General features: G+C 43.1%; 2 protein-coding genes across 2 annotated transcripts; one reads left to right on the forward strand and one right to left on the reverse strand.

Moving 5' to 3' along the window:
- The first annotated feature begins 3,405 nt into the window (after positions 1–3,405).
- Positions 3,406–11,400, forward strand: LOC127331256 (cation-chloride cotransporter 2). The gene is made up of 13 exons (XM_051357342.2): positions 3,406–3,823; positions 4,651–4,794; positions 4,982–5,060; positions 5,206–5,297; positions 5,631–5,745; positions 6,137–6,237; positions 6,722–6,783; positions 7,414–7,650; positions 7,725–7,839; positions 8,060–8,254; positions 9,190–9,590; positions 9,863–10,024; positions 10,114–11,400. The coding sequence occupies exons 1-13, from the start codon at positions 3,660–3,662 to the stop codon at positions 11,199–11,201; spliced, it is 2,955 nt and encodes a 984-aa protein (XP_051213302.1). The 5' UTR covers positions 3,406–3,659; the 3' UTR covers positions 11,202–11,400.
- A 1,414-nt stretch (positions 11,401–12,814) lies between these two features.
- Positions 12,815–14,631, reverse strand: LOC127331257 (chaperone protein dnaJ 20, chloroplastic). The gene is made up of 2 exons (XM_051357343.2): positions 14,107–14,631; positions 12,815–13,181 (listed from the first exon to the last, which is right to left on the reverse strand). The coding sequence occupies exons 1-2, from the start codon at positions 14,527–14,529 to the stop codon at positions 13,041–13,043; spliced, it is 564 nt and encodes a 187-aa protein (XP_051213303.1). The 5' UTR covers positions 14,530–14,631; the 3' UTR covers positions 12,815–13,040.
- Between the last annotated feature and the right edge of the window lie 440 nt (positions 14,632–15,071).

Here is a 15,071-nt window from a genome sequence, read left to right on the forward strand (position 1 = left end):
CGCTTGTGGTCCATCCCGAATATTTACATAAATTTTATAAGCAGATTTCACTGAAAACATTCCTTTCTTATCCAATTGCCATGCCACAAAATCCTCAAAATCTTCTTGAACAGGAGTAGCAAGGATGGTTTTCACATCAATCTCCCAAAAACGTTTGCCTGACCAAGTCTTCATCCCAAACTCCTGTGATTGGATTAAGCAGCTCATTTACCTTGGTCAGTACACATTGACCTCTCGGTGTAATGGGAAATCTCGCATCATCACGTGCCAACCATGGATCTGTCCAAATATTAATGTTTGTACCATCTCCTACACGCCATACAATTCCTTCCTTTAACAAACCTACTCCCTTCAAAATGCTTCTCCATGTATATGAAACACCTGGACTTGACGAGGCTTCCAAAATAGAACAGTTTGGGAAATACTTCGCCTTTAGCACTTTAGCACACAAAGACTCAGGATTTGTTAGCATCCTCCATGCTTGTCTAGCTAACATTGCTAGATTGAACCCATATAAATCTCTAAATCCGAGTCCTCCTTCCTTCTTTGACTTTGTCATCATCTCCCAACTCAGCCAATGTGTTTTACTTTCATTGTCCCGTTGTGCTCACCAGAACCTACAAATCATCGAGCTCATATGTTCACAAAGTGTCTTGGTAAGGTCAAAACATGACATATCATAAGTTGGGATTGCTTGAGCACACGCTTTGATCAAAATATCCTTCCCCACTTTTGATAGCATTCTCTCCTTCCATCCTTGTATTCTTTTCCATACCTTATCCTTCAAATAAGTAAAGGTTTTTGTCCGTGATCTATCCACATAAACTGGCAACCCCAGGTACTTTTCTGTTCGGGCTTCTACCCTAATATTTAGTTCTGCAAATACCTGCTGCCGACAAACATCACTTGTATTGGGGCTGAACATGACAGAGGATTTATCATAATTTACAACTTGACCCGAACACGCTTCATATAGTTGTAGCACTTTTTGCAGAGACTTGGTACTCTCACGATTAGCTTTGACAAGTACCAGTGAGTCATCCGCAAACAAAAGGTGGTTGAAACTCGGAGCATTATTGCAAATACGAATATCCTCTAACTCCCCATTCATCTCGACACCATTGAGCAATAGCTAGAACCTATTTGGATGGATGGACATATAGATCTTGCAAATTTTTACTAAAAGAATAAGTGTTTGATAGTCTCATCGTGATGACGGAAAACACACGTTTTTACTTCCCTGCCAATTAGGTTTTACAAGATTATCCTTGGTGAGAATTACCCCTCCATGGATAAACTACCTTACATGTACAAAACCTTTTAAATTAGGGCTCCAAATTAAGATTTCAAATTTAATTCTTCTCTGTCTCCTCCGTATGCAGTCCTCCGCCGCTCAGCTCGCCATCAGAGGGCTCCGCGGGGGTCACCCTGCTCCTCCCATGCTGAGCTTCTAGGGCAGTGCGGCCGCTCCACTTGCCGGTGGAGGGCTCGAGCAAGGGCGTCCCGGTGGAGGGTACCAGAGCGGGGGAGCAAGGAGCCTTCGGAGCACCAAAGCTCCTCCGCTAACCTTGTCGATGTTGCCCTGATCCTCCTGCTCCTGTTCTAGAGCGGCGGAGCTACCATTCGCCTCGGACGCTCGCCCTCTTTCCTCTTGTTTCTCCTACCTTTGCTTCTCCTGATCAAATATCTCGGGCTTCAGCTTGCAGTGCGGCCTCTTACCAAAGTGGAATTGCAGCCATTGTTGGACATAGTTGTTCATTGTATGCCTGCTTGGAACCAGGGCATGATCGCGAGGGCAGGAAGATTGATCCTTATCAAGGCCATGATCACCGCTAGACCTATTCATCAATTACTCATCGAAGATGCCCCTACGTGGCTACTTGAGAGGAGGTTACCAAATAGCCGAGAGCCTTTCTCTTAAGCCGGGAAAAAGGAAATTCATGGAGGACAATACCTTATAGCCTGGGAAAGCATTTGCAGGCCTATTTGCTTTGGTGGGCTTTGCATCAAGGACTTGAGCCTGCAAGGCCTTGCTCTCAGAGCTAGATGGGAATTGCTAAAGCGCACTGAACCCAACAGATCATGGCAGGGGTTGTGTTTGATGAAAGACGACAAGGTTAGCGAGGTTTTTCAGAGTTGTGTGAGTTTTGTCATCGGCGATGGAAAGAGCTAGCATCAGGTTCTAGGGAGATAATTGGTAACATGAGCGTATGGGAGAGGTTGCACATGCGGTTGTCGTTGTCGTCACCACGAGATGAAAGTATAGCATGCTAGCCTCAGATGGGTTAACAAAGAACACTTGGATCAAGGATATCCATGCAGGCTATGTCACAGTTGAGGTTTGCTCGCAGCGTATCCAGGTTTGGGAGGCGTTGGAAGGGGTGGAGAGAGACGTTAACATACCGAATCAGTTCATCTGGAAGGGCTCTAGGACGGGTGTGTACACGACGAAAGGCACCTACATGATGTTATGCCAAGGAATGATGATCGACGACATGCATAAGATGGTTTGGAAATCCTTTGCACCACTTAAATGCAAGATTTTCATCTGGCAGGCACTGAGATACATGCTTTGGACCGCGGATAGGAGATTTAGGCACGGTTTGGAGGAGCACACGAAACCTGCTACACTTGCCTGCAGTAGGAGGACAAGGTGGATCACATCTTGATTCAGTGCCCATATGCGAGAGTTGTGTGGATGGGATGTCTCCAAATGGCAATGCTTGAGATTCAACAACCTACTTCAGACATCAACTTGGAGAAATGGTGGATCTTGGGCAGAGGGAAGGTGCATAAGAGGGATAGATGGAGGTTCGATACCCTGGTGATCCTAGTGGCTTGGACCCTAAGGAAACAGAGGAACGCTAGAACGTTCAGGAACACCCATCTTTAGCTGAACACTCAGCAGATCATCGACAACGTTAGGTAGCTAGAGTCGGAGGGAGGCAAGTCGTGTCACGAGCATAGGCTTAGGTGTGAGTGGGGGAGTTCGCGAGCATAGTTATTCACAACTTCATGCTTGACTTCTTGTAAAATATTTTTCTATCTTCTGTGAAGCTATGATGCGCCTTTGGTGCACTCTCGAAACAAAAGTAGCTAACAGGGAATCAATAAAAAAAGTGTTGATGATTAAACAATGCGATGACAATACGTTGTTTATCATAAACTTTTGAGTAATAGCTCGAAACAAATGTGGCATGACGTTGTTTATCGCGGCTCATCAACGCCTCATGGCTAGGGATTTTTCAGCGCCAAATGTGGCATCTCTTTTTTGTGTTTTGTTACAATATACAAGCAATGGAGTAGTATTGAAAAGAAAAGAGAAACCAAAAAGAAAGACCTGGACCTGTCCCACGGCAGAAAGGAACAGAAATCAGTTGATTACCCTTGGCACATCACCGCCCCGTTTTCCCCGCCACCACCACCTCCTCCCTTCGACTCACCTCTCTTCCCGCGCGCCGCCTCTCGCCGCTAGTGATCTCTTCACCCTCTCCTACCTCTAGCCTCCCCTAGATCTGGATCCAAGATCGCGGGCAATGCAAATGCGTTTCCATCGCATCGGCGGGTTGTCGACCCTCACGCCGGCCCTCGGCTAACTGACCCTTAATCCGAAATCGACCCCGCTACGCTGCGCCGGGCAGTTCGTCGATCTTTCTGCAATGGGGAGCAGAGGGGCCGGCGGTGGCGCCGACGAGGAGGAGGCTCCGGTGCCGCCCAAGCCGTCGCAGCAGAGGTATCGCCCCGTGGAGCCCCACGACGGGGCTGTCGTCCAGATGGAGTTCATGGAGCCCGGCGCCTCCGCCGACACCTCCACGGCGCCCAGGTCATCATTTACATTTCGTTCGTTCTTATGCATATGCATGCAGGGGAGGGGCACCCGACCCTTGCGTGGATCATCTTTTTTTTTCTGCCGGTTTGATTAGTTCCAATAGAGGGATTTGTTGGTGGGATCATCCTCCTGTTGTAAATGGTGCCACGATGGAACTGTTCTGCTATTGGCGAGAGTGGAGCATTGTGCGATTTAAGAATGCATGTCGTCCAATCTTATAGGTAGTATGAGTGTTAACTAAGTTGCACGGTCGTGCTGAGATATTTTTTTATCAACCACACAAGTGTTGCGCGTGGCATGTGAGCTTAGTACGACTAGTTTGAATGATGATACATATGTTTCTAGTCTAGAAACGATTATATGTAGCTTTTAATAGAAATGGTATTGTTGTTGCAGTAGTAATTGTCAGCCATTATATGGCCTCCTTTTGACGTAACAAAGTAATTTAAATCTGAACAAATTTACTTCTTATTAGGAACAGACCTGATGTGATGAATTTTTATTTGATGTGTTGTTTGGTTAACAAATAACAGTTCATACTTGAACTCATTTTAGTTCCCATTGGTAGTTGATGTGGTGTGAAATATTGTCCTCATAAATCGGTCTATCATAGGCCTAAAGTTTTGATTGAGGACCATACTGTTGGTACATTGGATGGAACCCGATGGATTGGTAGTATCCTTTTTATAAAGTAGTGCCTTTGCAAGTTTGCAACTGCCATAGCTACTGGTTTCCTGCTACCTGAATTATCTGGTTGTGAATTCTTATTGGGTTTCTTGATTGGAAGTGCTAACACTAACATATAACTATTCATGTTATAGGCGCATAAAATCTAGCAGGAACAGAAGTACGGATCCAAGAACGCAAGTGGCTTCTTCAAATGGTCCATCTAGTGGACCTCAGAGTGATTCAAAGCTTGAGCTCTTCGGTTTTGACTCGCTGGTCAATATTTTGGGGCTTAAAAGGTACATCAGTTGATCACTTGTTGCATGGATTTTCTACATTTTAATCAGCGCTTCAGGTTTTGCATACACATGTGTTTATTGCACGTTAAACATCTGATGTTTAAGGAAGTCGTTAGAAACCTATAAATTTATTTTTTATTGTGCACATAGCTGAAGCTATGTCATAAGTCTGAGTGAATCTGAACAGTATGACAGGAGAACCAGCTCAGGTACCTGCTAGTCCTACAGATAGCGAGAATGTGGGTATTACGATCGGACGCCCAAAGGTTTGTTCACTATCCAAGTATCCATAATTCCAAGCTTGCTAGTTCAAGGCTAATTTCAAATTTAATCGTACTTGCATTTCATTTATCTTGTATCTTCTAGTTCATCTTATTCGTTTGTTGGTTACACTCTTTTTTTTGTATTCAGGAAACTGACCCTAAACTTGGTACAATGATGGGTGTCTTTGTTCCATGCTTGCAGAACATCTTGGGAATAATCTATTATATTCGTTTCACATGGTAAACTCTTGCACATCATTGCAGAACTCCCTGCACTCTTACAACTAAACAATAATTGAACATGTGGATTGCTGCGGATTGAAATTCGTATATTCTGTGTATGTTTATAATGGTTTTGAATTTTATGGACTGATGGTTAGTCTTTGAAATCTCCGCTGTAGTACGAGGAGATGTCCTTGTTCATTTGGTGCTCATGTAGTAGTAGCAGCCTAGTAGGTGATAAATGTGATCCTCTGACACTTCCTCTGAGTCTGTTTCTCACTGAAGTAAGATATAAGATTACTCATATGTTGAATGTTAAGTGCAACAACCTTTCATTTCTCTTTCTTGTAGGATCGTTGGTATGGGAGGCGTATGGCAGTCCCTTGTTTTATGTGCATTTTGTGGCGCATGCACATTTTTAACTGGATTATCATTGAGCGCGATTGCGACAAATGGGGCAATGAAGGTATGTTAAATATCAGTAGTAGGTGACAGATCCTTGCATAAGGCTCTATATTCTCATCTCTAAATGAATGCCTTTTTTCGTTTTTTTGCTTGTTGTTTGTCGAACACGATAGAGAGGCAAACATGTCATCATTCAGTAGTAACTAGATAGTACAATATTTTTCAGTAATTTGAATTTAGGAACTTCAAAATTTAGGAGAATGGATTTATATTTTCATAACCTCTGAGACCCATCTGCTTGACTTAGACTTAGACTTTCTATATTGACTTGTAAATTATTTTTAGATCAACAAGATAGATTTCATTTGTAAGAGATTGTCTGGTTTGCATCTCATTTTTCGGAATTACATACGGGAACACTAGGTACTCATGTAAGTTTCTTCTTATTTCAGGGTGGTGGGCCATACTATTTGATTGGCCGCGCACTAGGTCCAGAAGTTGGAGTTAGCATTGGATTGTGTTTCTTCCTGGGAAATGCAGTTGCTGGAGCTATGTAAGTCCGCATTAGAACATGCCAATTACCTGGCAGTCTCCTACATAAGATTTTTTTTTTTGAAGCTTTCGTTTGGACAAATATTTTGATTTATCGTGTATCAGGCTACTACATCTATGTGGTCCAGGATGCTAGTTATCTTCTTGCTACTGCACTTGTATAATTATATATACAGTGAGTGGAATATTCGTAGAATAGCTAGTAAAGTATTAGGGTTATCTTTGGATCTTAGCAATATTGCAGTTTGGGGTAAATTTTAATGCTGGTATGTAATCTCATGAAAAAACACGAGGAGAACACAAAGTTCTACCTACGACTGAAAGAGGAAATAACAGAATATTACAGAGGAGAAAATGCCTTCTGTTGCTAGTGCAGTTCTGCTTATTGAGATCGACGGTGTTGCAGTTGCAGCTTTCGATGCTTTATTTCTTTATCTCATGAGTGGCGTAGGATTCTCTCCCTGTCTTGACATTCCTATTTGCAGGTATGTGCTGGGAGCTGTAGAAACCTTTTTGGATGCTGTTCCTTCAGCTGGATTTTTTCAAGGTGCTGTGTTACTGTGAGCTCCAGGCAGTGCTGTTGTTATTGCTCTGTTTCTGAGGGTCCTTTATGCATATCAAATGATTTGCACATTTTCGTTAGGAACACCATACACCTGTAGTTTTCTGCCCATCGCGGAAATTAGCGCATTCCACAATTTATCCATACAAATACATATTCTGTGAATAGATGTTCTTATAGAAGTAGTTTATATCAAATCCGAACATAACGTACCCAATGCTTATTTGATACTACCTCCATTCCGACAAATAAGGCTTATAAGTTTATTTAAAAGTCAAAGCTTTATAAGTTTGACCAATTGTAAAAATAAAATATACACGAAACAAATATATTATGAAAATATATTTAACGCCAATCTACTAATATTGATTTGGTATCGTAAATGTTCGATTTGTTTTTATTTTATTGGTCAACCATAGAGGATTTCGACTTTTGACTAAATTTGTACGCTTTATTCTTTGGAAAGGAGGGAGTACAATAACACTCTCTCACTTTTTTGGAATGGGAATTTTGCAAATTATTTTATTTTTAGTGTTATGCATTTTTTATTCCATACAAGTTTCGAGGTATTGTCCTTTCCTATTTGTATTAACACATGTAGTGATTTAAAAGCAGAAAAGGTAACAATGATCGATAATACAGTAAACGGGGGCAGTGCAACAACTATATCAACACCCAGCTTGCATGACCTCCAGATCTATGGTGTCATTGTGACCATACTGTTATGTTTTATTGTGTTTGGTGGTGTCAAAATTATCAACAAGGTCGCTCCTGCTTTCTTAATGCCAGTCCTCTTCTCAATACTCTGCATTTACATTGGTGTCTTCAGTGCTCCAAGTCCCAACTCTTCAAGTAAGTAGCTCTTTGCTTACAATTTTTTATTTCTTTATTTTGTGCTAAATCATTGTTTGTTGTTTCCTACCTAGAGGGAATTACTGGATTGAGTATGACTACACTCCGTGACAACTGGAGTGCAGACTACCAACGTACAAACAATGCTGGAGTTCCTGATCCAAATGGCTCTATATATTGGGATTTTAAGTGCGTCTTTTTTACTGCTGTTCTTTTACTTAAGATTCTTCAACTTTGTGGTGTATTAATATTCTCAAATGTATATCTGCTTACTGAATACTCCCTATGTCCCATAATATAACATGTTATTACAATCAATATAGGTTGTCATGACAATTTATATTAAAGGGTCAAGAGAGTATTTTTTATTTAATGTGCCCTTGCTAACTATTTTCAGTTTATCTTTCAGCGCATTGTTAGGTCTCTTTTTCCCAGCTGTTACAGGCATCATGGCTGGTTCTAACCGCTCTGCTTCACTTAAAGACACACAACGTTCAATCCCAATTGGAACATTAAATGCTACCCTTTTAACTACTGCGATGTATCTACTGTCTGTGGTTCTTTTCGGAGCCTTGGCTACAAGAGAAGAGCTTCTAACTGACAGGTCTGAGCTTTCTTGTCATCATACCATCAACCTTCTGATTTCTGGATGTTTGATAATACGCTAGCTATGCTGTGACACCATGGGGCATTATTAGAGCATCTCTGGCGTGGGATTTAAGAGAGGTAGATATCTCCACAAGCTTAAGGTTCACATATAAGGGTTAAATCCAGTGCAAGAACGTTAACATTGAAAGTTGGCATGAGCTAAGTGCACGAGCACCCCTGTATATACTGAAAGACATTCAGGACATTCAGGGTGGAATTATGACCCTTCCTATACACGTATTGACGCTCAAGGTGACCATGACACATGCACGCCTGAGGTAATAACATACAGATAATTTCCCAGGCACAAGCATTGATTCAAAACAAATGTATTTAAACGCACGAAGCTCATGCCAAGCGTAGAAGGCTAAGGCCATCTCCCGTGATGTTTGAAGGGGTCTCTGAAGTCGAAAACTGTTTTTTTTTGCCATATAGGACAAGCGAGATGCTAATACAGGGAAATGCCTAGTACTCCCTCCGTTCCTATTTAATCGACACGGAGGAGAGAAGGCTAATGAACAAATATAGTATTGATATAAGTCAATTAAATCCGGACAGAGGTAGTACTTCACATAAATAATTACCTCCTGAAGCACATCCATGGGATGATCAAGGCATGAGTGTTTATCTATATATATGGTAGATAAGATGAGGTGCCTGGCAACTGAGGCCTTAGATAGAATGCTTGCATATATGGCAATATACTCTCTCCCTCTTCTAAGCACCTCATGCCTTGAATATGCCTTTAGGATTTATATGCCCTGTGGTTTCAGCTACTTGTGACATTGTAATTTTCTATTCTACATTTTATGATATTGGACATCTTGGATTTCTGTAAATTGTAAAAAAATTATTTCTCATGTGGTCAGCTCATGGATTTCCTTAACGCAGGCTCCTAACAGCTACAGTCGCTTGGCCTGCTCCCGCAGTAATTTACATTGGCATTATCCTGTCCACTTTAGGTGCAGCTCTACAGAGTCTAACAGGGGCTCCAAGGCTACTTGTAGCAATTGCGAATGATGACATCCTTCCTGTTCTTAATTATTTTAAAGCCTATGAAGGATCCGAGCCACACTTGGCAACTCTGTTTACAAGCTTCATCTGTATTGGTTGTGTTGTGATTGGGAACTTAGATCTGATTACGCCCACTATCACTATGTTTTTCCTTCTGTGCTATGCTGGTGTGAACCTTTCCTGCTTTCTGCTGGACCTCCTCGATGCTCCAAGTTGGCGTCCTCGATGGAAGCTTCACCATTGGAGCCTTTCTCTCATCGGTGCATTGCTTTGCATTGGTATGCTTCCCCATCTTTATATTTCTATTTATGACCGCATGTTACAATATGTATACAGAAATAAACATTGTTAATTTGTAACAGTCAGTTGATGCAAAATGCTTACTGAACACTTTTGTGGGCATGTGATGTCAGCTACCTTTTCAACTACACGCATCACAACTCTTATTTATTTTTCACTATAACTGAAGATTTGCATCCTTAGGTTGTACTATTGAATATATTACAAAGGTGCAGCCCATTAACAGATGATTTCCTTTCTTAATTTCCAGTTATCATGTTTATGATCTCTTGGACTTTTACTGTGGTCTCTCTTGCCCTAGCAAGCCTCATCTACTACTATGTCAGCTTAAAAGGAAAGGCTGGAGACTGGGGAGATGGGTTTAAGAGTGCCTACTTTCAACTGGCTCTGCGAAGCCTTCGTTCGTTGGGAGGTACCGTTCTTATTATACATAAAAAAATTAACATTGCCTACCAACACATGAAGCACCATACTTTATAATTCGGAGAATTTCTGTTGCAGCAAATCAAGTTCATCCAAAAAACTGGTACCCTATTCCTCTCATATTCTGCCGCCCTTGGGGCAGGCTTCCAGAAGATGTCCCATGCCATCCAAAGCTTGCAGATTTCGCTAATTTCATGAAGAAAAAGGGACGTGGCATGTCGATATTTGTCTCTATAATTGATGGGGACTATCATGAATCTGCTGAGGATGCAAAGATAGCCTGCCGACAACTAAGCGCTTATATCGACTATAAGCGGTGTGAGGGTGTTGCTGAGATCATCGTAGCACCCTCAGTGTCTCATGGTTTTCGCAGCATTGTTCAGACCATGGGCCTGGGAAACTTGAAGCCAAACATTGTTGTGATGCGTTACCCCGAAATCTGGCGTCATGAGAATCTGACACAAATACCGTCTACATTTGTCAGCATTATAAACGATTGCATTACTGCCAACAAGGCTGTTGTCACTGTGAAGGGACTTGATGAGTGGCCTAACGAGTACCAGCGACAGTACGGGACCATTGACTTATACTGGATCGTGAGAGACGGAGGATTAATGCTTCTGCTGTCTCAGCTCCTACTGACCAAGGACAGTTTCGAGAGCTGTAAGATTCAGGTCTTCTGCATAGCTGAAGAGGACACTGAAGCCGAGGAGCTAAAAGCTGATGTCAAAAAGTTCCTGTACGATCTGAGGATGCAAGCTGAGGTTATTGTTGTTACTATGAGATCATTCGAAGCACATGCGGATGGTTCCAGGAAGGATGACCCTCAAGAGGCTTATACGAGTGCACAACAAAGAATCGGAGTATACCTTTCTGAGATGAAGGAGGCTGCGCAAAGAGAAGGGCAGCCCTTGATGGAGGGTGGCAAGCAAGTCGTGGTTAATGAACAGAAGGTGGACAAGTTCCTCAACACAATGCTAAAGCTGAATGCTACTATCCTTAAACATTCGAGGATGGCCGCTGTGGTCCTGGTGAGCCTCCCAGCGCCGCCGCTGAACCAGCCAGCCTACTGCTACATGGAATACATGGATCTGCTCGTCGAGAACGTGCCGCGCATGTTAATAGTTAGAGGATACAGAAGAGATGTCGTCACACTTTTCACATGACCAGTTACATGTCTGGAGATTATAGGTATTACAGAAGAGGGTCCCGCGGATGTTGATAGCTAGTGTAGAATGATTTTTTAGCAGATGCTGCGTGGACTCCAGTCACTCCACTGCTGAAGTTAGAAGCCGCAGACTTGGAATTTTACTCAGAAGCGTGGGGATATCTTGACATATCAATACGAGCATGATAGTTGCTTCATTCTTTTTTTGAACAATAGGAGCGTGATAGTAGCTTCATTCTTTTCTCGAACTGAAGCATTCACATGAATAGAAAATGCAATAGTAGTTTACAGAAAATTTGTAGAGAATGAATTTTCCTACAAATTTAGTAGAAAAGCTCCAGTAATGATTCTTGTCTTCCCGTTTCAGAGTATGCCCCTCGGAAGTATTTCTTTCCCACTCTGGTGACAGCCAGATAGCCATGCTGGTAAGTCGAACATATGTTTGTGTGCTCAATCACAGTCGGATACATGATGTTTTGCCTTGTAGCTACTTTAATGATTCAACATTTCATTTATAGAAATTATACTCACCTCAACTTGATCGAAACTGCAATATTCATTAGATAGGAATAGGATTACATGAATGCCTAATATTACAGGAATTTGGAACATGTCAAGCAATCTTATTTCTGTTTGTGTTGCGCATGACCGCATATACAGATTTTGTTTTTCCCAATTAGGTAAAGCGAGTACAATAAACTAATTTGGTCCAAGGTAGCAAAACAAAGGGCTGATTCAAAAGAACTTCTGTAAACAAAAATAGGAGGGCAGAAATAGAGCAAGATTTTTACAAACAAGCATGCACATGTAGATAATGCAACATCCAATCAACTAAAATCGTCAAGGTATCATCCCTTTTATATGGCGGTGTTATTGAGCGGCTAGAAATCCGGAGGGAGAATCCACATTAGACCTTGATGACGACAGGTAATGTAGTATCCTATTGGCATGATCTTGTCCGTGCCATTGCTTTTTTTGTTTTTGTTTTTTAGGCATCAACGCTGTCCCATGTTAACTGCATATCTTCCAAGATGGGCTCATATTCGCTTACCAAAATGACATGGTTGTAGTAGATATGGTTTCTCTCTACACCCCCGCTGCGCCATTTGCTGCTGGCACATGCACTACCTTGGTGCATTTTGTACCCAAGAACAAGGCATGGTCGCCCAATGTCGTCACTTCTGTGCACATGTAATGGTAACACACATTCGCTATGCTCACCGAGTTCAAACACCTTGAAGATATACTCATGTGATTGTGATCCCAAGGCCCTTAGGACCATGAATAGCGTGTCCTTGTACTCAATAATATAGCTTACGCTGAATGCCAGACCCCTGGGTGGTTTGGTCCATCCATACCTCACAAAACGTGTGATTTAGGGAAGAGTCAGGCCGGGCCAGGCTTGGGTCTACATTTTTAGCTTCAGGCTTTTTTAGGCCCGGTCCGAAGCCCAGCCTGAGTTTTGCCTAGGTATAGGAGGGAGTATGGCGGTGGCATTGAGCCGCTTGGCACAACTCTTTTTTTAGCTCCAGCTTGTAAAACTCTTTCTGGCTACAGCTTGTGTAGAAGCACTTCCGTCTTGAGGTACAGAGAAACAACGGTAGAAAAAGCTTTTAAGAAACAACAATCCATTTCTTGGCCGATACTTTAATAGCTTACTATAGGAGTTGTCAGATGTTAACTCGTGATACCCCTAGAATGAGTTTGTGTGCTGACTAACTGATATTGGCTTATTTCTATCTGGTTATATTTACGACACCAACTATTGTTGTTGTATCCCAATCCTAACCGTCTTAAGCATAGCCCTTGTAATTTTGCTATAACTCAAAGATCACAGTCACAATTGTTCACCCCTTTTCCTTCGCATCCGAGCTCCCCAGGATATGTTCTCGTCTGAATCCTTCCTTGTGTTCCTCGTCTTCAGCTCCACGATCTGGCCTTCCCAAGATGTCCTCCATCCGGACTTGTCTTCCAGCTCCTATGGTACGTTTCACACAAGCGGCAAGTTAGTGTGAAAACAACGACTGCTTCATAGTTAGAACTTAACAAACAATGTTTTTGACAATCGGCATGGACATTGTAGCTTACTCGTGCAATTTTCATCCATACATGTAAGACATCAATCCTTAAATTATTGCCCACATGGTATTGTGATTAAGGTGCATGAAAGCGACCCGTCCTTATCCTTTTAGAACGAGACAGCTCAATCACCCACATAATAATGAGGTAGTATTCGTATGTGTGTCAGCCTCTCAGCTAAGGTATAGTTTATGCTATCTACAAATAAGGGGTAACTTCTGTGTTGCCTATTTTGTGTGTTCATCAGCGAAAGGTGATACCTCAAGCAGATGTCAAAGATATTCCTGAAGAACTCAATATGATGACCTAAGTCCTCATACAATTTTGGTCCTTCTGAATTAATCAAGCAAACATGTCATGTCAGGCTGGATGGCACATGCATGATGTTTCAAATCACAAGTGTTCGAATTGAATCGAACAAGCCAGGCCAGCACAAAGTTGTTGAGTTACCGTTGAAAAATCTTTTTTAATGTAGACTAAAATTTGATATTCTTAAGGTACCACACAAGCTAATTAAGGCCTACGCACAAAAATCCGACATGGTTGAGCAACTAGTTGCAGCAATGGGGGAAGCCATGCATGCTTGTTCAACCAGCCCATCTGTAAAATCATCTAAAATAAAAAGCTCCAGCCATTAAAGCATAGATGCTATTGCTATCTCTTCAGTAAAATCCCGGAGGAATTAATCAGACTAGTATAGATGTGCACTGGAAGTCTGGAACTCGAGGAGCAGATCATTCATCATCCATTAACCATTATCATCATTACTACTATCTAAAAAGAAGCAAGGAACAGAGATGGACAGAGCAGGGTTCAGATACTACCTGGCGGTACATGGATGAGACGTTGCGCGAGGCGGGGTTGAAGGCGAGCCGGCAGACGCCGCGTGCAAGCGCGCGGTCGTAGCTGCAGCGTCGACCGGGGTCGGAGAGCGTCTCGTAGGCCTCCTGCACTTGGATGAAGCGCCGCGTGTGCTCCCCGGCGGTGCCCTTCGGGGAGACGTCCGGGTGGTACCTAAGCGCCATCCGCCGGTACGCCGCCCGCACGTCCTCGAAGCTGCACCCCTCCGCCGGGATCCCCAGCAGCTCGTAGAACGTCGGCTCCACCGCTCGCACGCCTCCTCCGGCCGCTGAAGCTGCCGGCGCGCGCAGCAGGGTGCGCCGAGGAGGACCCGGGAGCCGGAACCCGGCAACAGTGCTGCCGGTGCCGGAGCAGGCGAAGGAGGAGGGTGCCGTGAGGTGGGGCATGTGGGCTTGCCTCAGTTGCCTGCCGAGTTTGGATAAAAGGATCTCACTCTCCAGCTGCTCTGCTTAGCTTTTGCAGTGGCTAGCTAGAAGGAAATGCGTGGAGAACAAATTTTTTTTTTTAGATAAAAGGCATGGACTGCCCGACTTTAAATTAATAAAGCCCTCAGGTTCAACAGGATTAAAAGATACATGCTGCGGCACTACAGCTTCGGCCAAGTTCCAAGCAACAACGAACGCCACGCAGGCGGGAAAACACTGAAGGCTACAGGAGCGGAATCAGGCGTCTTGATCAGGCCTTCTTGGGCTAGTTGCGTCGTGCAGCTGTTTTAGTTCTGCCACCGCGTGCTCGAGCCAGGGTCGATCCAGGGGTCTTGCTAGCGGCATCCACATCTGAAGAAACAGCATAGTTTTGAAAATAATGTTAGCTGGGTGTTTCATGAATTTTGACTCAATGATCATCTTGTTTCTAAAAAGCCAAAGAGCCCAGGATTGAGCAATAAACAGCAGCCACACACATCGTCTAAATCTACCCGACAGACTAG

The sequence above is a fragment of the Lolium perenne genome, chromosome 2, assembly GCF_019359855.2.
Source record: "Lolium perenne isolate Kyuss_39 chromosome 2, Kyuss_2.0, whole genome shotgun sequence".
NCBI classification, from domain to species: domain Eukaryota; kingdom Viridiplantae; phylum Streptophyta; class Magnoliopsida; order Poales; family Poaceae; genus Lolium; species Lolium perenne.

What these genes read in the sequence shown, in the direction of transcription:
- LOC127331256 (XM_051357342.2), top strand. Translation starts at nt 3,660, where the DNA reads ATGGGGAGCAGAGGGGCCGGCGGTGGCGCCGACGAGGAGGAGGCTCCG. An exon ending in CGACAAATGGGGCAATGAAG is followed by an intron (nt 5,746 to 6,136) that starts GTATGTTAAATA and finishes TTCTTATTTCAG; the next exon opens with GGTGGTGGGCCATACTATTT. An exon ending in CGGTGCATTGCTTTGCATTG is followed by an intron (nt 9,591 to 9,862) that starts GTATGCTTCCCC and finishes CTTAATTTCCAG; the next exon opens with TTATCATGTTTATGATCTCT.
- LOC127331257 (XM_051357343.2), bottom strand. Translation starts at nt 14,529, where the DNA reads ATGCCCCACCTCACGGCACCCTCCTCCTTCGCCTGCTCCGGCACCGGC. An exon ending in TCTCATCCATGTACCGCCAG is followed by an intron (nt 13,182 to 14,106) that starts GTAGTATCTGAA and finishes AACGTACCATAG; the next exon opens with GAGCTGGAAGACAAGTCCGG.